Source organism: Dysidea avara, chromosome 3, assembly GCF_963678975.1.
Source record: "Dysidea avara chromosome 3, odDysAvar1.4, whole genome shotgun sequence".
NCBI lineage: Eukaryota > Metazoa > Porifera > Demospongiae > Dictyoceratida > Dysideidae > Dysidea > Dysidea avara.
In genome coordinates, this window is record NC_089274.1 from 41327043 (window position 1) to 41351261 (window position 24219).

Genomic DNA, 24219 nt, shown 5'->3' on the forward strand with positions numbered 1-24219 from the left:
AATTGTGGAGTTACAGTATTAACAATTATCCATATAAATAGAATGGATATGTTGTCACTCCTACAGTGTAAACCACTTATGTATGGGAAGAAGCTGAATAATTGATAGGGTAATCATCATACCTTTTGTGATTTGGTGTAAAGTTAAGTTAAAAGATATGGAGTTATAATGAAAAACAAAGCACGAGTATCTAAAGTGTGATCAAGATTTGTAAGCAAGAATGATGTCATGCTACCTCTAAAAACCAGGCTCCCATTAATAGCTATAAATAGGGACTATCTAGTTATTTGCAAATTCCATGCAATTAAACATCTTAATATTAAAAGCTACCTGTTCAATTATTGTAATTAAATATATTATTTCATAATTCACTAGATATGCTGCTATGCACTGCTAAGGAATCGTAACTTGAACAAACCGCATATTATACACTTGAAGTTCTCAACTGTTTTATAGTCTGTCTATTGTGTTATCTCACACAAATCATTTTTGAGAAAGCCTTGAGGCTACCATTTATTTCTTTTGCATAAGAATTAACATGCCTCCTTTCAAGTGCTATCTAAATTGGTAGCCTACATTGCCAGCAATGTTGTTATTCAGTTGTTAAACATCTGTAAAATACAAAGGGAAGGTTCACAAAATCTGTAGAGAGTCACTGCACCCATATTTCAGACCACCGAAAAAGTTTAGAAGTTTTAATACAAACTTCATTTGACTTTCAATTCTTACATGCCAGCTGCTATTATCATTTAACAGGTTTGCTCATGTGGGTGTGTATGGACAAACATAGATAGGTATGTGCAAGTTGAGCTGAGCCCTCAATAAAATTTATTAACTCATGGATAGAATTGCACAAGTTCTTGATATTTGTAGTACTGATTATATCTATTTATCTATCTATGTATCTATGTTTGTCCGTATAAGCAAAACCATTAAATGGTAAAAGCAGCCTGCATGTTAGAAGTATAAGCTAAATAAAGTTTGTATTAAACTTCCACCTTACTCTGAGCTGATTTATTTTCGGCAGTCTGCAGTATGGGTGTGCTGACTCTCTTCAGACTTTGTTTAGCTATTTGCTATATTAGAGTATTTTATTCTACAATGACTGTTATATTAGAGTAGTAATATTGTATGACTGTTCTATTAGAATTTCCGACTGCATTATTAGACTATCTTAACGGAATTGTGCAATTTGCAGATATTCCCATTGTTGTAATCACCTAGTTTCCCACACATACTTATTGTTCCTGAAACCTTTCTAAACCTTGCCAGCATAATCGCCACATCCCTACATGAATGTAGAAAAGCCTTTCTTTGTTGACATGAGCCTGCATAGTGTAATCGAATACATGAGTAATGACCAGGAATAAAATACCTCTAATACATTAGCAGAAACGCTGTTTATAGTTATTTATAAACTTAAATAAATTTATTGGCTAGATATAGCATGTATTGGTCATGTATATTGCTATTAATATTCTATGGACTGAATTATATGTAATTAACAGTGACCCAACATATTAAACTACATACAATCATCTGAATTATTCTGTCCATTTATTTCTGATGTCCCAGTAGTAAAGTGGTCTATGTTTAAACTATATGTGCAAAACTTAGGTGCTTCAACCCCATTCCATGCAAACTAGTTATTGAAGTGATGCCTAAAATCAGAATCATGGAGAGGGTTACATACAAATAGATGCCTTAGAAACATAGTGCATGGATGGAAAACCAACCCACAACAGGTGAACTACCTTTCTATGACCATTTAAATTGATTTATTTGAAACCCTACAATAGCCTGTTTTACGTCTAAGTATTATGTTCCTCTGTAGTAGATAGACAGTTTACCCTGACTCAGTAGGCTTCCCTGCAGCTAGAACCTCCTGTACACCTGCCAAACAACCACCCAGTCATTTAATTGTGTACCAATATACTCCAGAGACTGCCCAATGTCCATGAACTGTGGTGGAGATGGCATGGATTAAAGCAAGGGGAAATATTTAATGAAAACTGCTTGCTTCCACTGATATGCATTGGTTTCTGGTGTTAGCCATTACTGAGTGGGTTACACTTGTCTGAAGGCATCACTTAGGTGTTGTCAATCAGTCAGTTAGTACATAGAAAATTCCAGTTTGTAGTTTATACAAAGGCTTTTTCGTTTACACTGACGAAAAGTGGATATTGCAACCTTTGTGATCCCTACCTTACTGTACTATCTTGCAGTACGATGATATATGCTATATTGGTTACATCTGCTTGTGTATTCTACAGATTATCGTTTGGTGGTAGTGTGCGGTAGTAAACACAAAGAGGAGAAATCTTACATAATAGATCATCTGCAGTTGTTCCGTAGGGATGCCTCAGCTGTCATAGCTAAAGATAATGTTATTTCTCGCTATTTACAGCAGAACATGAAGGCAACTAGCTATAATAAGCAAATTTTTGCTTCAGATGTAGATCCTGACAAGTAAGTTATGTGTCAGTGTAGCAGAATTCTTTGAAGGGACATCGTCACAAAGACAAGGTGTATTGTATTTAACATGGTATGCTAAAATCTAAAACTTCTGACAAACAAAGTCAATTACAAAAAAAGTCAACAAACAGCTTTATCTCTCAATGGAATTCCTTCTTCATTAGTACAATATCTGAAATGCTACCATGCATGTACCTGTAGGGTTAAATGCACTATACTGTCACAGGTGTCAGATGCCATTTTTACAATTCAACAAATACTATGAAATTAAATATGCATGTACAAATATTGATGTATCGATGCATCAATTCACTCAAATTTGAATCAATCCTGTGTATCACTCATATTTATATATCAGTTTATATTGATACAAATCCATGCAACTCTAATACACTGTAAAAAAAGGACTTGTCATTTTAACAAAGAACTTGTTATCCCTGCTGCAAAAAATGGCAAACACATCATTTGTTAAATTAACAATGGGGAATTTTTGTTGTTGTAACATCATTTTCTTGTTAAAGTGAAAAATTATCATTACACTAGCAGTTGCTTTTCGTTAAAACATCTAGAATGTTAAAATAGAAATTAACAGTTCTAACATATCCTTTTTGGCAATTTTTACAGTGTATAACATTAAGTTGTGCTAATCTGCAAGCTGTTTTTAATTATTCATACAGTCAACTATATAGTTGAAATTTCAAGTTGAAAAAGACACCCATAGGAAGATTTTAGGTGCTTTGAAGCCGTAATTATATAGGCTTGATTGTACTCAGCCAGGTCACCTGATGTATTATTTTGGTGGGATCTATACTTTAAAATTACACTAACATTCATTATTCTTACTATGTACTACTGCTGTTTTTGTATCATAAGTGGTATGACTCTGCATAGTTTGTATTCAAAACCAAATTTGAGAGACAGCGGCATCATACTCTTAAATATCTTGTTTGAAATTACAGATGCTGTGCTCGTATAGTAAGATCAGAAAGATCTGGAATGGGAAAATCTCTGTACATCAGCCGAATTGAAGAAGCATTGCAAAGAAAGCTTGACATGTCAACAGAACATCCAATTAGAATTACTATTCCAATTCATGGACCAGATGTAGATTTTGATGTCGTAATGACATGTTTGCAGGATCACCTGAGTAATATTGACCCAACCAATCCTTTACCACAAATTTTTCATTTTGATATAGCACCTTCTGTAAGATACATACCTGTAAATTAAATTTGGCTATATTGTGCTCATTTTCTTCAGGCACTCAATAATGCAGGTGCTCTTATTTTCAGTATGTTAGTTTTAAAAGGTTTTAGTGACAGTTCTGGCAAAGTGTGGAGGTGTTTCAAGCAACAGCTGTACATAATAGAGGCAACTTATGCAATAAATATTCAGGTATGATGTGCTGTCCTCATTGTGTGTGTTTTTTCATACCTTTCACATTTAGAATTCTGATTGGAATAATTCAAACAACACATATAATTTTTTAAAGTTTATTCCTACTGTTACATGCTGTAGTCCTAGAGAGGCTATGGTGAAACAGGATGGTATGTTTTGCTTTTATGCATGTGTTTTTGTCATGCTGACTTGAAGGGATGAGGCATACTTCTGTAACCTTTACATATGTACAAGTACCATCTACATGTAGTAAAAAACTTTAATGGTAAAAAAGTGTGACGAAACCCCTCTGTTGAAAAAATCGGCAGAAAAAAACTTTGGCAATTGAAATAATATTGCCAAAGTTTTTACTATACGGTATGGTAAGGATAACGACTAGGTGTCAACTCATCAGTTAAGTAGCGTATTAAATATATAGGTAGCTAGCATTGTTGTTGTTGTAGCAGTACTTTGTAATATCTAACAACGTACTAGCAAAGGCGTGCTTTGCTATCTCCTGCTATGCCCATGAGTGACCGCACGTATTTACTTTTTCAGTGAACTCCAGTAGCAGAGGTTATCATGTATGTCAAAGTATTGGTCAAATCCATCGTGAGACGATGAACTGATGTGCGAATGGGAAGTTGGATATGCTATCCGAAGGAGCCACGGTGCTTACAACTGTGGGACACATTCCTAGGAAGATCTCCAAAATCAGGTTGATCTTTATTGCATGGTGGTACGAGCTGACCTTCATCTCTAGTTCAATCTCAGTTTAGTGTACAAAATATCCATCAAGTGGCTCAACTCAACAACGTCAACCTAGTCACTCTTGTGTGATCATCTAAAATAATTGGTGGAAAAAACTTAGGTGAATTGAACGCTATTTGCCAAAGTTTTACTGCCAAAGTTTTTACTATACAGGAGAAGGAAAAATTAAGGGATTAAAGAATGAAAAAGAAATGAAACAAGGGAAAGCAAAAACGAAGTGAAAGGAAACAAGAGAGGTTGCTGATATATGTACATTTAATCCCTAATTTGGCCATGGCTTTTTTGCTTTCCTTTCTTTCACTACCTTTTTATTCTTTGTTCCCTAATCCATCTTATAATTTCTAATTCTACTTTCTTGTGTTACTTTATTGTGATGTGGTTATAACTAATAACCCCGCACATACTACATCAAAAGAAAGAATGGTGCCAGGCATACCATAAAATCATAAAGTATGATAGTACTGTATAGTAGGAATCACAAAGGTGTAGGCATGGCCCATGAAAAACATCACCCAAAAACCAGCCTCACTTTTTCCTAATGATGATGAAGCAGTATTGGTTAGCTAAAACTAAGCCCAAACAAACCTTCAGATCAACCCAAAATGCTTCAACAAGTTGCTATGAATGTTTTTGTAAAAAATTAATAAACGGAATTTTCTAGTGACTGACTGACTGACTGACTGACTGACTGACTGACTGACTGACTGACTGATGCTTTCAGACAAGCGTAACTCAATAATGGCAAAAGCTACGGGCTTGATTTTTTCACTGTTCTTAACAAACAAGCACACAGAAAAATTTGGAATTTTCAACTAGAGTAGGGACCATAACACATTGATAAAAAGTACTGAAACAAGCTGGAGTAGTGGACAATATTAAGTCACAGTAAAACAATAAGAGGTGTTATTTTCCTACTGTGCTCAAGATACAAATGCACAGTAGGGATATAACACTTCTTATTGTTTTACTGTGATTTAATATCGTGCACTACTCCAGCTTGTTTCAGTACTTTTTATTGATGTGTTATGGTCCATACTCCAAACTTTTTGTGTACTTGTATATTTTGCATTTGAACTTGCACCCTAACAATCAATTACTGAATAAGTAGAGTGGCCATTATATGCTTCATCTTCAGCTATCCACATGATATGTATCAAGAGCAATATAAAAAGTGTCACTGTAATCACTAAGTAGAAAATTCAGTTGAGTAGGAAATTTTTAAAGTTCCATAAAACTTGTTGAAAAGATTTGGGGCTATTCTGAAGGCATTTTTGGGCTTGGTTATGCTTACCCGATACTGCCAAGCTGTTTTAAGAAAACTGAGGCTGTTTATCAGGTGATTTTGAAGGGCAAGAAACCCAAAACACCATGCTTCCTAATATGCAGTACTACCGTACTGTATATGATCTTTTGCTGTTACAACGTTTATAAGAGTGAACACTTGCACTTGACATCGCATCAAAGTTTTGACTGGGAGAGCAGGATCTGAGATTATACTCTGTTAATGGTATTCTTTGTTGGTGAATCAACCTATAATGTTCTTGGCTTCTAGATCTAAAACTTTGGTTGACCATTCCTTTGGCTATCTAGATAAAGGCAATATAATAAAACAGAATTTGAAAATATAAGGTTCTTGCAGATCCGGTTACGTATTTGTTATACAGGTTTCTCAGTCTCTATAAGGGCCATGCATTATTACAATTAATTGGAAGGATGCATGCAACTTACATTACCATTTGTACTGTAAATCATGCAATATGCAAAAAAATGATTAATTCTCACACTAGAACAATTAAGCCTCCTGTTTTGTGGTAATTCAAACATCAGTATGATGAGCTAAACATCACCAAGACTACGCCTCCTAACAATCTATTTACTCGATCACAATCACACACACCCCATTATTATTGGCGTAGCTGTATTCATAATGCTAGCGTGAAATAGTGACACACTCCCTGGTAGGTGAAAGGCTGATTCAAGATACTCTAATACAGCAGTCACCCTAATAGAACAGCATGTGTATAACCGTATACTATAACAAAACCAAACAAACTAGTGTATTAATTTAAAAGTGAAGTGGGGATCCAAACCATATAAAGTAGTGAAACAAGAGATGAATGATGGTATTACAGCATAATATAGCTTGGTGAGAAAATCCCTACTTTGGCATGAACCAAATGATTGTTATAACATGCCAATGTAGGGATTTTACCACCAAGCTATGCTGTAATACTATCATTCATATGCATCTCATGTTCTATTACTTTTTATAGTTTGGATCCCTACTTCATTAATAATTTTTAATGTCAAGACATACATAGTGTGTCTTGCGGCCCAAGAAGCTGGCTCGCCACACCGTGAGTATATTGATAGGCAGCAAGAAAATGCACATATGTAGCTCTGTGATCTCTTATCCGATTGGAACCAAATGTGGTACAGAAGTGCCTGCACAGTAGGCAAGTCTACATACGAAATTTGAAGAGAATCTCCTCAGCCATGTTTGAGATACGAGCAGCTGAAGTTTTGGGTTTTTTCTTTGTTTTATTTTCTTCTACTAGAGATTTTAAACCTATCAAATTTTCATGCATGTTCGACAAGCTACTATTATAGTGTGATGTAGCCAAAGCTTCATACTTTGTAATGCACTTTACTGAATTAAATTTCATACAGTTTTTTTTTAAATATGTGAAATCAAAGTTGGATCCCCCATAGGGAGCCCATACAAAAATAACTGTTTGCAGAATTCTACGAGAGTTTATGGCACCATTTATAGTCAAAAGGTGTCGAGTTTTCTGTGAGTTTCTGTGGCCGGTGAAACTGAAAGAAGTGACCCTGGGCAAAGTAGATATGCTGATTTAAAATTTACCATCTGTTTTTGGTGAAAAGACGAGTCATTTTTCGGTGGTTTACGATGAAATTACGCCTTGTAAAAAGGTATACCACCATCTAGGATTGTTTAGAATCCTGCATAACAACCACCCTGGAATTCAAGGCATCCATCAGCATCAATCCAAGTGTAGTTTGAAAGTGAGCAGTGTGTTGTGTTGTGCGGAATTGCTTTATAGCATGCAAGGTCATGGATAACTGCTGAGAAAACAGTGTTTAGCATGTAATACAAACCTTGTAAGGCTTTACAACTACCTGTTGAGATATATTGATGTACCTACTCCTGTTATTGTCTATTTATTGTGGCTACAGTGACTGTATTTTTGGTTAGAGACAGTTTATTATTGCTCTTGATTATGTAGTGATGTCATCATAATTATATAATAATTACCATCCTCCATACTTTTATGTGGCAAATAAAGGAAAGTGGTATCCAAAAAATGCAACCTTACAATAATATTGAACTTTACTGATTGCATATGTTGTAATATGATTGTCATGTTTTATAACGTAGTTGTTAGCTGTGACCTGTGATGCCAAAGTTCACTCTGTTATGCAACATCACTTGTTAATTATCTCTGAATGTATGTCGTATACGTGTGTATTATGAATTCTACACAGAACATGCAGTATTCTTAGCAAAATCAAACATTTTTTTTATGTTTGTTAAACCTCATTTATACGTACAGTATACATTACTATGCACCACATCATAACATCATAATAGTTCTCTGAATGTCTTTTAAAACAATTCTCCATCCCCTACAGTCACCTTGTAACAGAAGCTCGGTTAGGATTAAGTCCCACAAAGTTACTATTGTTACTTGCCAACTACAGCGAAAGCGGTTCAACGTTCGAAAATTACAGGGGCTCTGAAAACAAAGATGGCTGGCCGGATCAAAACTGTATAGTCCACTAGATAATCTGTGTGCTGTTGTCTTAAATGATAGGCAGAAAGTTTGAAGGTTGCCTCGCCCTTCACCATCCAGGAGACGACATGTAAAACCCAAGATAGAGGCATTGCGATGGTCAGTCACATATTACATTTGGTCATTCTACAGAGAAGTGGTCATTCTTGAGAGGTTTCACCTAGCTCATGAATTTTACTGCACTAAGTGGTTCTGTGGTGAAAATTTCATGTCATTAGGAGTAGTGCTGGGTAGTATTGAAAAATAGCTAACGGTATACCTTCCATAAAAAGTATCACGGTATTTCTAAATATCGTGGTAGCCATTAGTATTAAAGTAACTGCCATTTACCTCAACAAAAGCACCAGATACCCATGGTAGGTCAGCAAACCTTAGGTACAAATTACCACAAACAAACTTGTTTATATAGTTTGGTTAGCTGACTACATCAGCACCCGCCTACAAACATTGTTACATGTCTGGTTGCCTTCTAAATATGGGATGAAACAAGTCCACAGTGTCCAGATGGTAAAGTGGTATTAAAAAAACAGGCGGTATCAAAACCAGTATGACTTAAATATCACAGATTACTAACAATACTAGTATATCGTCCAGCTCTAATTAGGAGTTTCATATTCAACTTTATGACACTTATGATATTGTACTTGGTGCCATATAATGTACAGGAAATCCCTGAAAATGCCGTATTCAAAAATCACCGATCTATCAACTTTTTTTGCTAATATCTCTTGATAGCAACCATCAATTGAAATCGGGCTTGTGCTAAAATGATTCTAAAAGATAGCACAATATTTGCCATAGCAAAGAATTTAAGGAATGCAAATATTTTAATTTGGTTGGAAATTCCTACTTCTACTTTTCGCGCACTTTGCAAAATCTGCCATAAAATAAAAATACATACTCTGATCAAACTGCAATTTGCTACACTTAAAGACCTCATTATAGCACATCTCAGTTCCAAGTCTGGTGGGAATCTGATAAAGAATCATGGAGATATTACCAATTATTCTCATACAATAAGATCGAACTTCTGTCATGCCCACAGGCTAATCCCCTTGAAGGAATGAATTGAAAATTGCTACACAGATGGAGTAACCATCATAGGAGTGCCATTTGGTGGTTTGAAAGGAATCCAGTTAAAGACCATCCACAAAACCAACCTGTGTCACAATTAAGCAAGCTAGTTTTATGAATAAAAAAAGCTACTAGTTTTCATGCCATACCAGGCAAACCACATTGAACAATGTGAAAATCAGGTTGTAGCTGGAATAATTATCATAGAAAGTCCTTGCAGTAATACAGAAGAATTGGATTATAAAACACTTGCAAAAGCCAACTACGTGTAGCAAAAGCAAGATTGAGATACTCTAATAGAACAGTCACCCTAATAGAGCATTCAGTTGCTGAGATATACTCTAATAGAACAGTCACTCTGTAGAGAGTACAGCTACAAATAATTTGCTCTAGAGATTCAGACCATTACAAGTCACCCTGTAGAGAGATAAGCTTGGGACCAATCACCCTGTAGAGAGTTCAGCCACAAACAAATCACCTTGTACAGAGTTCAGCTACAAGTAAGTCACCCTGTAGAGAGCTTAGCTAAAACAAATCGCCATAATAGTATAGAGAGTTTAGCTAGAAAAAATTCACCCTGTAGAAAGATCAGCTACGAACAAGTCACTCTGTAGAGAGTTTAGCTAAAAACAAGTCACCTTGTAGAGAGCTCATCTACAAACAAATCACCCTGCAGAGGGTTCAGCTACAAACTAGAGAGAACAGCTAGAAACATTACCCTGTAGAGAGTTCAGCTACAAACAAATCACCCTGTGGAGAGATCAGCTAGACACAGGTCATCCTGTAGAGAGACCAGCCAGAAACAAATCACCCTGTAGAGAGTTCAGCTAAAAACAAGTCATCTTGTTGAGAGTTCAGCTAAAATCAAATCACCCTGTGGAGAGATCAGCTAGAAACAAGTCACCCTATAGAGAGATCAGCTAGAAAAAGAGAGTTCAGCTGCAAACAAATCACACTGAAGAGATATCAGCCATGACATCAGCTAGAAACACGTTACCCCTGTAGAAAGATCAGCTAGAACCAAGGTACCATGTAGAGAGTTCAGCTACAAACAAATCGCTCTGTAGATGGAAACAAGTCACCCTGTACAGAGTTCAACAACACTTCAAATCAACCTGAGCTAAAAACAAATAATCCTGTAGAGAGTTCAGCTGCAAACAAATCATCCTGTAGAGAGATGAGCTAGAAACAAGTCACCCTGTAGAGATATGAGCTAGAAACAAGTTACCCTGTACAGAGTTCAGCTACAAACAAATCACCCTGTAGAGAGTTCAGCTACAAACTAGTCACCCTGTAGAGAGATCAGCTAGAAACTATTTACCCTGTAGAGAGATCAGCTTCATACAAATCATCCTGTAAAGAGTTCAGCTTTAAACAAGTCATCCTGTAGAGAAATCAGCTAGAAATAAGTCACCATGTAGAGAGTTCAGCTACATTTTATGTCATCACATAAAGAGTTCATTTCAAGTCACCCAGTGGAGATCAGCTACATACAAGTTATCCTGTAAAAAGATATGGCATGTATTGAATTCAAAATTTGTATAATTACTGATGAAATCAAAAATACTCTAGTTAATATAAAAAGGTCTGTTTTGAATGTCTTTCTTCTTTCTCTGTGGTAAAGAAAAAAACACAGGTTAAAATAACCCCAAAGCTGGCCATAAGACGGCTTTGGTGTATACAAATAAAAAAGAAGTGTTATCTAATCCAAAATAGCTAAGCAGCACCAAATTCACCTGAATTATACTTTTAAAATTTATACCATTAACCTACCATCACAGCTACTTCTTGGCCGCCACCTTTTGGTTGTATTGTTATTTGGTCATTAAACAACAGTTGAGCCCACTGGAAAGGATGACAGTTTTATGATCAACTATTCAGCAGTTTATGCTAAACAGGCACACCATCAGTTAAAGTCCACTGTAGCTACTGCCTTGTAAATACAGTGGTCCCTCATTATCCAGCCATTGATAATCCAAATTTTCTGTTATCCAAACTATGGAAGTGACTGTTCTATTAGAGTATTTTGCCTAAAGTGTATGTTCTATTAGAGTATTTTAACCGAGCTCTGTATGTAAATGTATGGATTTCGTTTTTCCAAACTTTTAACATAACTATGGTCTAATGAGTTTGGATAATGTAGGGGCCACTGCAGTTCAGAGGGATTCCATGCAGAACAGGGCATCATGTATACTACACATCAAATCAATACCTGACTTGTTCATTGTTCATTCAACATTATTATAGTACAGTTTGATCCTCAAGAGTACCATAGCTCTGAGCTAAAAAATAAGATAGATTTTTTTTAAAATTTGCCACTGTAAAGGGATACATCTGAAAGGGTGTATCTCCAAACCATCCAATACTCCCTGCCTATGCAGCTGAGGTATATTGTTTCCTTGCATAATAAATTTTTAATGGATGACAGTGTTAGTTGATGAGTGTTGTGTTTACTGCTTGTAATGATTTTGTGATTTTTCTTTGCAGATAAACATGGGATGATATATGGAGATACTGAAATGCTTTCATCTGAGCAATATCAGAGACCCTATCAGTATCTCTCAAGATTGACTGATCATACTGTTACATTAGATCGGTATTCGTATACACAAATGTTAGGAAACAATGCTGATTTTCATGAATTACTTCACATTGTTATACGGTAAGGCTATCAATATTGTGTGTTAGTGTATTCCATTTTATCTTGTGGCTGTGTGCATGTATCTGTTAAGGCTGAACCGTTTTATTATGATAAGTATATTATCTGATGTTTGTAGCATGGATTAATCATCAGTTTACAAAACACTTCAAGTGTATTTTGATGCACAATTATTACTATAGAACATCACAAGTACGACAAAAGGTAGATCTCAACCCATGCTCAACCTGATCCATGCTCAACCCTTGCTCTGTAATAATCACATATTTAATAATAATAGTACTTCCTCAGTATTTAGTACATGATCATGTGATGTTTTGTGTTCTGTGTATTAATGGTGTGTTTGTCAGTCCGTATGCATGTATGTGCAAGTATATATTTATTTGATTCTATCAAACAGTATGGTACTACTATTTAGTAGTGTCCCCCCCCCCCCCCCCCCCAAAGTGATGGGTGCCACATATAAAAACCATCATAGAAATATCATTTGCAATGAAAATCACCTTTACGAAATAGTCTTGCTCCATTCAACATCAAATACAGCATTAACAAAGGAAAACACAGACAGCCTTATATATCAAGACACATGCTAGTGTGTCGTGCGGCCAAGAAAACCGTCGACCACACCGTGAGTATATTAACAGGAATAAAGAAAACAGCTTTTTCATGCATGCATAGCTCCATGGCCCCTTCTTCAAAGCACACCATTTTTGCATTATAGCTGTCCCCCAGATAGGGTACGCCACACAGCAAATTTGATTAAATTCGCAACAGCCATTTGCGAGACATGGGCATTCAAAATTTCATTTTAATTTCTTCGTTTTTTTCTTCTTATGCCATACTGGAGCTACAGGGGTTTTGATTTCTTTTCTCACACTTTGCAAAAATTGCTATAAAATGCAAATGTGTAACTCGATTGCATCAATCTTTAGCACAAATGAAGAGCATGTAATGGTGGATTCATGTACCAAGTTTGTTGTGAATCTGAGGAATATTCAAGGCATTATGAGCATTTATTCACATAAAAAAACAGACTTCTGTCACGGCTGCAGGGTAAACGGAGTATAGAATTTACTTGAAAATTGATGTGTAGATAGGCTGATAATCGTAGCAGTGCCTTTTGATAGTTTGAATAGCAATAGTGTTACAGTGACAAAGTTATAAAGCAAAAACCAAGCAAGTGTAATATTGTGGGATCAAGATACTCTAATAGAGCAGTCACTGCAGTGTAAAAAAGGTGTGCAAAAAAATGTCGAAAAAAACTTACCAGAGTTCAAACCAGGGACCTCCATATCTAACGCCTGCATCCTTAACCACTGAACCACTGCTACCTTGGCTGATCACCTCACTTAATTTCTGTTTTATAAATGAAATTTCCAGTTGAAATCTGCTTATAATCAAACATTTGTAATTTCATAGATCTACCAATAGAAGTACTAGATTGTTATAGAACATTCTATGTATGTTCTATTAGAAGTCCTCAAAAAAACATGCATTCTATTTGAGTATTACAATACTATTATCAAATATTGAATTAAATCATGCAAAGAAATCTATATATATATATATAAAACTGAAAAGCCGTCTGTCTGTTTGTCCCTCTACAATTCTGATGGCATCCAACAATTTACTCACCAGCTGATACGAAGCATTTTTTGTGCCAAATGAAGTGCTCATCATCTAAGAATTACCTCGTTTTTAAATGAAGCTTCTAACTGCTGCCGTTCATCATTTGCAGCGCGATTAGTGCAAAGGTATAGACAAAAATTCGCTCAAATTCTTTCTGTAAACCACATGCAAACTGCAAGTAAACATCTATTCCATTCAATTTAAGCATGCCTTTATAAGCAACTTTTATAGAATTTTTGACCACAAGTGACATTCAGTCTATGTGGTAGAGCGTTAGGCTTAGACTGGTATCTATGTGGTAGAGCATTAGGCTTAGACTGGTAGAGTGTGAGTTCAAATCCCAGTTGTATCACTTTTTTTCTTTTTCCAAACCTTTTGGTTACAACTTTTCTTCCACAACCTTTTTTGTTACAACTTTTTTTTTGGCAGCTTTTTTGGTAACAGGTTTTTCTGTTATGTGTTCTTTCATGATTTTCTCACTCTACAGTAAAAGCTGTGTATTAGGGACTGACCAAAAGTGTCCTGATTATCAAGGTTTCCTGAATTTTCAGGTCAGTTACATGCTAAGAGATACTTTAGGAGCATTACCAAGTGTCCATATTATGCAGGTGTCCTCGTTTTCAAGTGTCCTGATTAACAGATTCCACTGTATTAGTTGATAATAGTTAGTAGTATAGCCACTAATTTTACTATACAAAGGTGATGATAATAGGTGATAATAGTCAGTAGTAGCTTACTCATACTGTACTGTAAATGTGGGAATCATGGAGGCTAGAGGTGATGACAATAGGCATAGGCTGTAGTAAAGAGAACAGGAGGGAGTGTTGTAGGATTGTTAACATATATACAAAGCTCAGCCTGCACCGTAGGCATGTACTGCACCCTACATTATGTAGTTTCTTTTTGTTGTCAGTAAGTTAAATGTCATATGTATGGTATACATGACAGGTACTATACTAACCTCACATAATAATTATGTAGTTTGTACCTGTGTGGTATTGACATAATATTATAGGTATGCACAGTAGTACAATATTACACTTGTCTTTACATATGTAGCTACACACACTTTGCTGTTTAAAATTATCTGTATGCTCACATCATTCCAGTGTACTTGCAGGATGGCCAGATGGTCTTTAAAAGTGACATTCATTATACATGCAACATAGTTGCATGAATTTTAATGCATGCGGGTTTCCATTACATTATGTGTCCACAATATAATATGCAATATGGCAACTTCTGCATTGTAGGGCAGGTACCAATAAATTAATGTCTTTTGTGGTCAATCTTTTATCAAATGATGCTACATGTATAGCCTGCATAATAGGACAGGTACCACTAGAACCATCCACAGTGTTCACACCTGTGTGCTGTAAGCATACACATCACTACAGTAGTTTAGCTATGGCAGTTCTGCAGGTTCAGGAGTACCTGCATGCTTCCCATGATTTTGGTACACTTTGCAAGATATTGGTATTAAAAATGATACCACCATGCATGCTGCAGGGCATGAATGGAACTGATGTTTAACGCTTGGTTGTTATTATAATGTGGTCCCTACATGTAGGACAGATACTAATGCTAGTGAATTTATGAGTCTGTCTTCAATAATCATCATTGTATCTACGTACATAGAATAGAAAAAATGTGAGTAAAAACAAACCTCAAAGTCAGCTATAGGCTGGTTTTGGAGTCTTAAAAAGAAGTGAAATCCACACAAAAACAGCCAAGCTGTGAAAAAATGGTGCGGCCTTAAATATCCTGGGTGAAAAATTGTGAAATCAAAGGAGGCAGCCAAGAAATGGCTGCAATGATGTTGATGCTAAAAAATTTTAATACTGGCTGTGTGCATTGTTAAAATTTATCAGCATTAACATCATTGCAGTCATTTCTTGGCTGCCACCTTTGGTTTCACAACTTTTTTCACCCAGGCTTTTGAAGGCTGCTCTCAATTTTTACAGCTTGGCTGTTTTTGAGTAGATCAAGACACACGGTAGTGTGTCGTACGGCCCAAGAAGCCGGCGCGTAACACCCGTGAGTATATTGACAGGAAGAAAGAAAACGCAATTTTCACACCTCCGTAGCTCTGTGCTGCCTTGACAAAACAAGACGATTTTTGCTGTGGACACTCCCTCCAATTCAGTACTCCACATTCCAAATTTGAGCGAGATCGCTTCACGCGTTCCCGAGATATGTGACTTCAAAAATTGGCTTAGTTTCTTTGTTTTTTCTTCTTATTTTTCTTCCTCTTGTCGCACACTTACAAAAACTGCTATAAAACGCGAACGCCATATCCGATTGCCTTGAAATTTGGCACCAAGAAGGGGAGTATTAAGGCGCATCTCTGTACCAACTTTGGCTGTAATACGATAAACAGGCAAGAGTTATGAGCGATTATTCACGAAAAATAGCACCAATATGTTGTCACGCCTACAGGGTAAACTGCGTATAGGAAGAAGCTGAAAATCGGTGGGTGAATAGGTTAACTATTGAACCTCAAACCTTTTGTGGTTTGAAAGAAATTGAGCTAAAAACCAGGAAGATACAACGAAAAAACCAACAGTGTGTAACAATTATGCAATCTTGAGATTAGCTAATAAAAAACAACTGCTTGCCACGCCTATCAGATAAACCGCTTGGGGTAATGCTTTGAAAATCGTTGTACAGATGGAGTAATCATCTTAGAAAGGCTCATCGATGGTGTAGAAGAATCAGACTTAAAGCCACGGAGTTATAACACAAAATCCAACTTGGTGCAGCAAGTGCGAGATCAAGATACACTCTAATAGAGCAGTCATCCTAATAGAGCAGTCATCCTAATAGAGCAGTCATCCTAATAGAGTAGTCATCCTAAGAGAGCAGTCATCCTAATAAAGCAGTCACCCTGAAGAGAATTCAAGAGATCAGCTAGAAACAAGTAACCTGTATAGAGATCAGCCACAAACAAGTCACCCTGTAGAGAGATCAGCTACAAATAATTCACCCTGTAGAGAGATCAGCTAGAAGAAGTTACCTTGTAGGGAGTTCAGCTACAAAACAATTCACCCTGTAGAGAGAGCATCTAGAAGAAGTCACCTTGTAGAGTGTTCAGTTACAAAGAACCACCATGGAGATTTCTGTAATCAATATAATATTATGTATTATATATATAATTTGTACATTTACTGATAAAATATTTAAAGTACATCTACTTCATCTTTTCTTCTTCCTGTAGTAAAGAAAAAAAGATAGGTTAAAAAAGTCCCAAAGCCGGCCATAGGCCGGTTTTGGGGTATACAAATACAAAAAGAAATGAAATCTAATCCAAAACAGCCAAGCTGTAAAAAAAAGTGTGCGGCCTTCAAAAAGGCTATGGTGAAAAAAGATTTGAAATCCAAGGTGGCGGCCAAGAAATGGCTGTGATGGTAGGTTAATGGTAAAAATTTTAATAATGACAATTCAGGTGGATTTTGTGCCGCTTCACAAAATTCACCTGAATTGTCATTATTAAAATTTTTACCATTAACCTACCATCACAGCCGCCGCCACCTTGGATTTCATATCTTTTTTTACCATAGCCTTTTTGAGGGCTGCACACTTTTTTTACAGCCTGGCTGTTTAGGATTAGATAGAATGTTCTAGAACAATCTAGGTAGATCTATGAAATTACAAACGTTTGATTATAAGCAGATTTCAACTAGAAATTTCATTTATAAAGCAGAAATTAAGTGAGGTGATCAGCAAAGGTAGCAGTGGGTATGTTGTTTTTTTTTGACATTTTTGCACACCTTTTTTACCTCGCAGTGACTGCTCTATTAGAGTATCGATCCTGCGATTTTACACTTGCTTGGTTTTTGCTTTATAACTTTGTCGCTGTAACTATATTGCTATTCAAACTATCAAAAGGCACTGCTACGATGATCATCCCATCTACACACCAATTTTCAAGTTATTACTATACTCAGTTTACCCTGTAGCCGTTTGATCCTTTTTTACATGAATAAATGCTCATAACTCCTTGAATATTCCTCAGATTCACAACAAACTTGGTACGTGAATCCACTGTTATACGCTCTTCATTTGTGCCAAAGGTCAAGACAATCGAGTTACACATTTGCATTAATTTTTATAGCAATTTTTGTAAAGTGTGCAAAAAGAAATCGAAGCCCCCTAGCCCCCCGTACGGCATAAGAAGAAAAAACAAAGAAATTAAAATCAAACTTTGAATGCTCATATCTCGCAAATGGCAGTTGCGAATTTAATCAAATTTGCTGTGTGGCGTACCCTATCTGGGTGACAGCTATAATGCAAAAATAGTGTGCTTTAGAGAAGGAGCCATGGAGCTATGCATGCATAAAAAAGCTGTTTCCTTTATTTCTGTCAATATACTCAGAATGTGGTCGCCGGCTTTCTTGGTCACATGACACATTACTGTGTGTCTTGATATCTTAATATTTTCTATAAACTTGTCAAAATCTGTATTTAGGTCTGCCTGCCTCACTGCCTCACTGACCACAGTTACAAGGCTAGAGGCTAGAAGAAGCAGCACATGGCTACCATTTTATATCACAACAACAAACTCACAGGTGGGATGTGCCTTTGTGGTACCAGCGAATGTCTACCTTCTGCAGTTTGTCATTCTTTTTATCTTCCTTTTAATCTCAATTAAATGGTTGTATTCTTCATGCCAGGAAACCATACCAATGCATTAATTTTTCATATCAACACTTTCCACGAAGAGGTATATTTAGACACTGGTATTGTAGTGAGATCAAGATACTCTAGTACAGCAGTCACAAAACCACACGTGTATTTTACAGCTATGCTTAAATTTAAAAAGTTAATAAACTATTGTAATAAATTTAAAAATGAAATAGGGTTTCAGCAATAAAAGTAGTGAACAAGAGGTAACAATGATTGCCATGTAGCTATGAGGGAAAATCCTTACTTGGTATTGTACCAATGTGGAAAAATCTCTAAATTGGCATCTTTTTAATGCCAAAGTAGGAATTTCCACATTGCTATAATGCCAAGTAGGGATTTTCCCTCATAGCTACCATCATCTCTTGTTTCACTACTTTTTATATCTCTGGAATCATACTTCATTTTAAAATTAATATTTTACAAGTATATCAATCAGCTGATTTGCTCTATATATCTAAAAGTTCAAGGAAAATTAGTTCAATTAGGGTTAATAGAAACAAAAAGCAGTGAATCACCTGCACTTGCAGTAAGGAGTGTGGTTGTCATATCTTGTTTGCAACGATATTTCAGTTGATTGCAGTTAGACCACTAAGGGGTGTGGATATCATGTTCTAATTGGTTCATCATGCTTTATTCATTTAAGGGAATGATTGCCATGTTCTGTTTTCAGTAGCAATTTGATTGCTTTATAAGTATACTGCAGGTATCTACTCCCTCTTATAGTAGCATTATAAGACTTTCAAGTAGTTTTGTGTTATCTAAGTCCACTTCTCCAAAGAAAAGTGTTAATGTGGATAATGTTTGCCTCTTGCATGAAGAAAAAGACGACCTTTTAATTGAAGAAAAACAGGAGGACAAAGCACAGAAGACAGACATTCTTCAGAACCAAAAAAATACATGCCACACATAAGCCTGTTATTGTGGTGTGAAAGGGGGTTCATTATTATACGGAACGGAACGGAATGGAATGGAACAGTTCCGTTACATTATTTTAGGGAATGGAACTAATTTTTGATCATGTGCTATAGATATGTTACGGGTAAAGAATATATAATCTATGGTTCTAATCTATAATCTATGTCCTAAAGTTGTTTGTCACTACATTTAGGACATGACTAACGTTCTTTGTAATTCACGACGGCAGTGTTGGGTACATCTGTAAGGCAGACTTCTGAATGGAACCATGATTCACATATTGTGCAACATATCATCTTTGGCTGCTTTGGAGCTATTAGCATTTGCATATGCAAAACACTTTCACATCTTCCTTGCTCACAATCTTCAAGCCATGACGTCATTTGCTTCTAACAGGGAAAGTAGTAAACTTCTGAGATTCTAGAAGTCTGATCAAATACACAAGCACAGATTTCTTCTGGCTCATCACTTTCAATATTGGCTATAGTTATCCAGTGATTCCGGTTATCATCATAGATTATTTGTATAAACTGGCTTGACTCAATTTCAAAATCCATAGTTAAGAATCCTGCACCAGAAGTACTGAACCAAGCCCCAGTAATTATAGTTGCTTTGTCTAAGTTTAGCAAGTTTTAGATTTTCCATCCACTATGCTGTGGTGGTCTATAACATCATTCTTTGTATTGGTTGCTTCTTCTTTAATTTTGGTAATGTTGCTTGATTGACAAAGGTGCACAGATTCTTACAATAATTGCTTTTGACTTTCTTGGGGAAGTTTGCCTTAGGAGAACTTGCACTAGAATCAGTGAATAGTACATCATCCCATAGTGGTACATCATCCCATAACCAATTACTGTCCATTACTGTGACTGTAAAAAGAAGCAATTATCACACAGATGTGGAGCACAAAAAGTAAAATGATGATACATGCCAAATTATTTGTCACTGATGGAGTGTGTGCACTGTTAAGTCAAGTTCCACTGCCTTGCCTTGTAAGCCAACTATAACATGCATGCACATCATGTTTTTTGAAAGAGATATTGACCAGATCACTGATCCAGGCATTGCTACTCTCGTGAGGCCCTTGTGCTGTACTGGGAGTTAGCTCACCTGTAGATGGGTTAGTCAGTATCTCTTGGTCAAATGAGTAGCTTCTTTTTGTGTGTGTCTGTGTGTGCACGTGCATGCGTGCATGTATACATGCGTGTATGTGTGTGTGTGTGTGTGTGTGTGTGTGTGTGTGTGTGTGTGTGTGTGTGTGTGTGTGTGTGTGTGTGTGTGTGTGTGTGTGTGTGTGTGTGTGTGTGTGTGTGTGTGACAGAGAGAGAGAGTGCGTGCATATACAATAGTGAGTATTACTCACCAAGCAATGTATCTATACTTCTCAAACAAGAGCATATTATACAGTGGTATATATAGTGGACCTTCAACAGCTGTGTTGTCAAATTGACAAAAATTTGTTCAGACTATTGAATTTGTTTACATTTGTGACCCATTGATTATGTACAGAGCTTAGTTCAATAATGCCAATAGATCTGTTGACAAAATATTCATAACAGATCAGTCATTTCTGCTGTTCAGATTAGTAAAACGTTTGGATTACTAGAGCTTGGATTAGTGAGGATCTACTGTATATAGCAGAAAATTAATCACACATCTCATCACAAGCCTCTGCAATCACAATTACCATGCAGTAAGCAGCAGGGCTATTTTCAACCATTATTCATTTAAGTTAAAAAGTCAGGCTTGTCTTCTATCACAAAATAAACATTATATGTACATACCTGATGGGCTTGGCCCATAAAGAGTGTTCCTGGTCCGCTGACAGAGGTTATAAAAATGTTCGCTTGAAAAACTAATGTAATGTTTCCCACTTCCTGAACAAGCAAGTTTTGTATCTTCATGAATTCTATGAGTAGCAGGTTAGTCAGCACCAAAGACCCTTAGTAGTTTTGACAAAAAAGATTCTCTAAATTTATCAAACTCTTGTCTGTCTAAGGAACTTGCTAAGACATAATTTCCCACTTTCTGAAGAGTTGTCCTTCCACAGGATTCTCATACTTCCATACATATGTATAAATCCAGACTGTCGTACCTCAACAACAACCCAGACTTCTAAAAAAGGAACATTTGTTGTCAATTCATAGTTTGTTCTTAATGTCTTGACAGCTTCAGGAACTGACAGGGGTTCTTACAAACTCTATATACATCAATATTACCTTGCCAGTAACTGCCTTGTGTTACTCACGTGCTAGCTCACATAGGTAATTTGCTGTTTTAGGCCGACTATGTGAAGAACTAACAGGTAACTGTGGTTTCATACTCGGGATGCATTACTAGTTTACTACTATACAGGCACACATTAAATTTTATGTTAAGAAGTAAGCACATGAATGTTCCGTTCCGTAAAATAATGTAACGGAACTGTTCCATTCTGTTCCGCTCCGTTTCATATAATAATGGACCCCTGTGAAAATGGTGGCTGTGCACTTCTTCATTTAGTCTCTAGCTTTGTGACTGTGGTCAGGCTGACAGCTGGGTAGCCAGTCACACAAAAATTGGCTTTTGGAAACTTTAAAATTCCATATTTGGCTATAGGATAGTGTTAATTTTGCAGGAATAATTTTTGGAGTAATAGGAAGGCACATAGAGCAAAATCCTGTCATATTAGGATGAAACTTTAGCAAAATGTGCTTGTACTTGAGAAAATTGGAAGTAAATGTGAAATAAACACATCAAACTATTACGGTAATCAAACCAAGACATGTATTTTAATTCATGCCTCCAAAGAAACATCAATGGAGATTGATAGTGCAGTCACAATTGCATTTACTCCAATACAACAGTCATCGCAAAACATCAAGAACTTTGACCAGCATGTGCTAGTAGTTAATGAATTCCATATAAAGTGCAATACTTCAGACAAAATAATGAGCACAGCAGACTAAAACTATCAGTGTTTTCTTGTTTTTAATGCTGGATTTGATGCTTCTTCCTTAAACATTACAAAACAGTATGTGCTGTTTATCTACCAATTGAATTTTCAATGCAACAGCTACAAAACAACCAATAGAGTTGCACACTTCAAAATGATAGGTCTGCAGTTCATAATGTTGATGTCAATAATATTGACGTGCCAGAGTTGCATTCAATTCTTTGACACACAACACATTCATGTCTTACAGCAGTGGGTCAGGTTTTCTGAATCATTTGGGTCACATTTTGTCCTAGTCAAATGGGTCTCGGTATCTTTATTGAATATGTAGGTCTGACCCAAATGAGATTACACATGATCATAAATTAAGGTCAATTGTATTGATGGAAATGCAGTTGTACATACTCAAGAAACTGACACAGCCACACCCATCATTCACCAATGTGTTATACTGTTTGTATAGGAATATGTGTAGCCTTGTCCACTTATTGGTATTGCTTGCTCCTCCCTGTCATGAGTATGCAAAGCGTCACTCTCACTTATCAGGATTGTGTGTTGCTGCTTGTAGTCTGATAATCAAGCAAGCCCAATTATGGAATTTGTGGTTTGTTATGTATTAGTGGAATGAAAATATTGACTGTTAATAATGTGTGCTAAGATACCCTTTGGTAGCTATTTTTTTTGCAGACAGTCTATTGTATAAACCAACTAGCAGAGCATAGGACTTCCCTTGATGTAAATTCTAAACAATGATCTATTTCCTGTTCAGAATTGCACCAATCATTGTGTATATATATATTAATGTAATATAACGTATTTCAGTTATTCGGTACTGCTCAGCTGACATCAGGAATTATACCTGACCATGCAAATGTCCTTATATCAAATGCTTATTTTTATGTAGGAATTTTTCTGATTGTGATGTACATGATCCTTCATGGATGGAATTTAGGAATTTTTTGTATTTCCTTAATGCTCAACTGGAAGATTGTGAAAACTCAGCATTTTGTAAAGTTGAAATTGAACGGGATCTACCTGGTTTTAAGACTTTTGTTGTACAGTTTATGCTTAAAATGGCAAAGGTATAGTTACTGCAGCAGTAGCACAGAACATTGGTACATTGTCTGTTTACTTAAATGTGAATGTTCTTTGCAAGTTATACACACTGCAAAAAATTATCATTACACACCGTGCATGTATTTACAGGAAGAAATAAAACATAATTTTCACGCATGCATAGCTTGTGTTGCCTTCTCAAATTAGAATCATTTTTGTACTTCAAATTCCCTCCACCTTCAGCACCCCACATGCCAAATTTGAGCAAGTTTGCCTCACGCAATCATGAAATGCAAGCCCTCAAATTCAGCTTAATTTATTTTTGTTTTGTTTGTTTGCTTGTTTAGAGTGCTTGGGGGTAGGAGGTGCTTAGGTTATTCTTTTTGAACACTTCACAAAAACTATTATGAAATGCAAATGTGTAGCTCAACTTTCTCGAATTCTGGACACTTTAAGAATGTATTGCAGCAAAATCATGTTACAGTACCAGGTTTGGTGCAAATCTGATAAAAGGTCATAGAGCTATGGATGATTATTTGCATTAGAAAAGGCTGACTTTTTGTCATGCCTACAGAGTTAACCGCTTATGGGAATAACTAAAAAAATTGGTATGCTTATTGGTTAACCATCTAAGCTCAACTTTAAAAAAATGCATTGACAGCTATAGAGTTACAAGGCAAACCCAAACAGCTGAAAATTGTGGGGTTGAGATACTCTGTCACCATGGGTTAAAAATGTGCATGAAAAATTCTGAAAGAACTTACCAGCATTTAAACCAGGAACCCCATACTGAACACCCAAGTCCCTAACCATTGAATCACTACTAT

General features: G+C 36.2%; 1 protein-coding gene across 2 annotated transcripts in view; it reads left to right on the forward strand.

Annotated features, from left to right (window-relative positions):
• Window positions 1–24219, forward strand: part of LOC136251028 (E3 ubiquitin-protein ligase rnf213-alpha-like) — a 175978-nt gene that overhangs the window by 100579 nt on the left and 51180 nt on the right. For both annotated transcript variants that reach the window (XM_066043410.1, XM_066043409.1), the window contains exons 24-29: window positions 2274–2469; window positions 3435–3681; window positions 3736–3870; window positions 3923–4022; window positions 12000–12174; window positions 23241–23418. In XM_066043410.1, coding sequence (XP_065899482.1) covers window positions 2274–2469; window positions 3435–3681; window positions 3736–3870; window positions 3923–4022; window positions 12000–12174; window positions 23241–23418 — 1031 coding nt within the window. The remainder of the gene's footprint in view (window positions 1–2273; window positions 2470–3434; window positions 3682–3735; window positions 3871–3922; window positions 4023–11999; window positions 12175–23240; window positions 23419–24219) is intronic.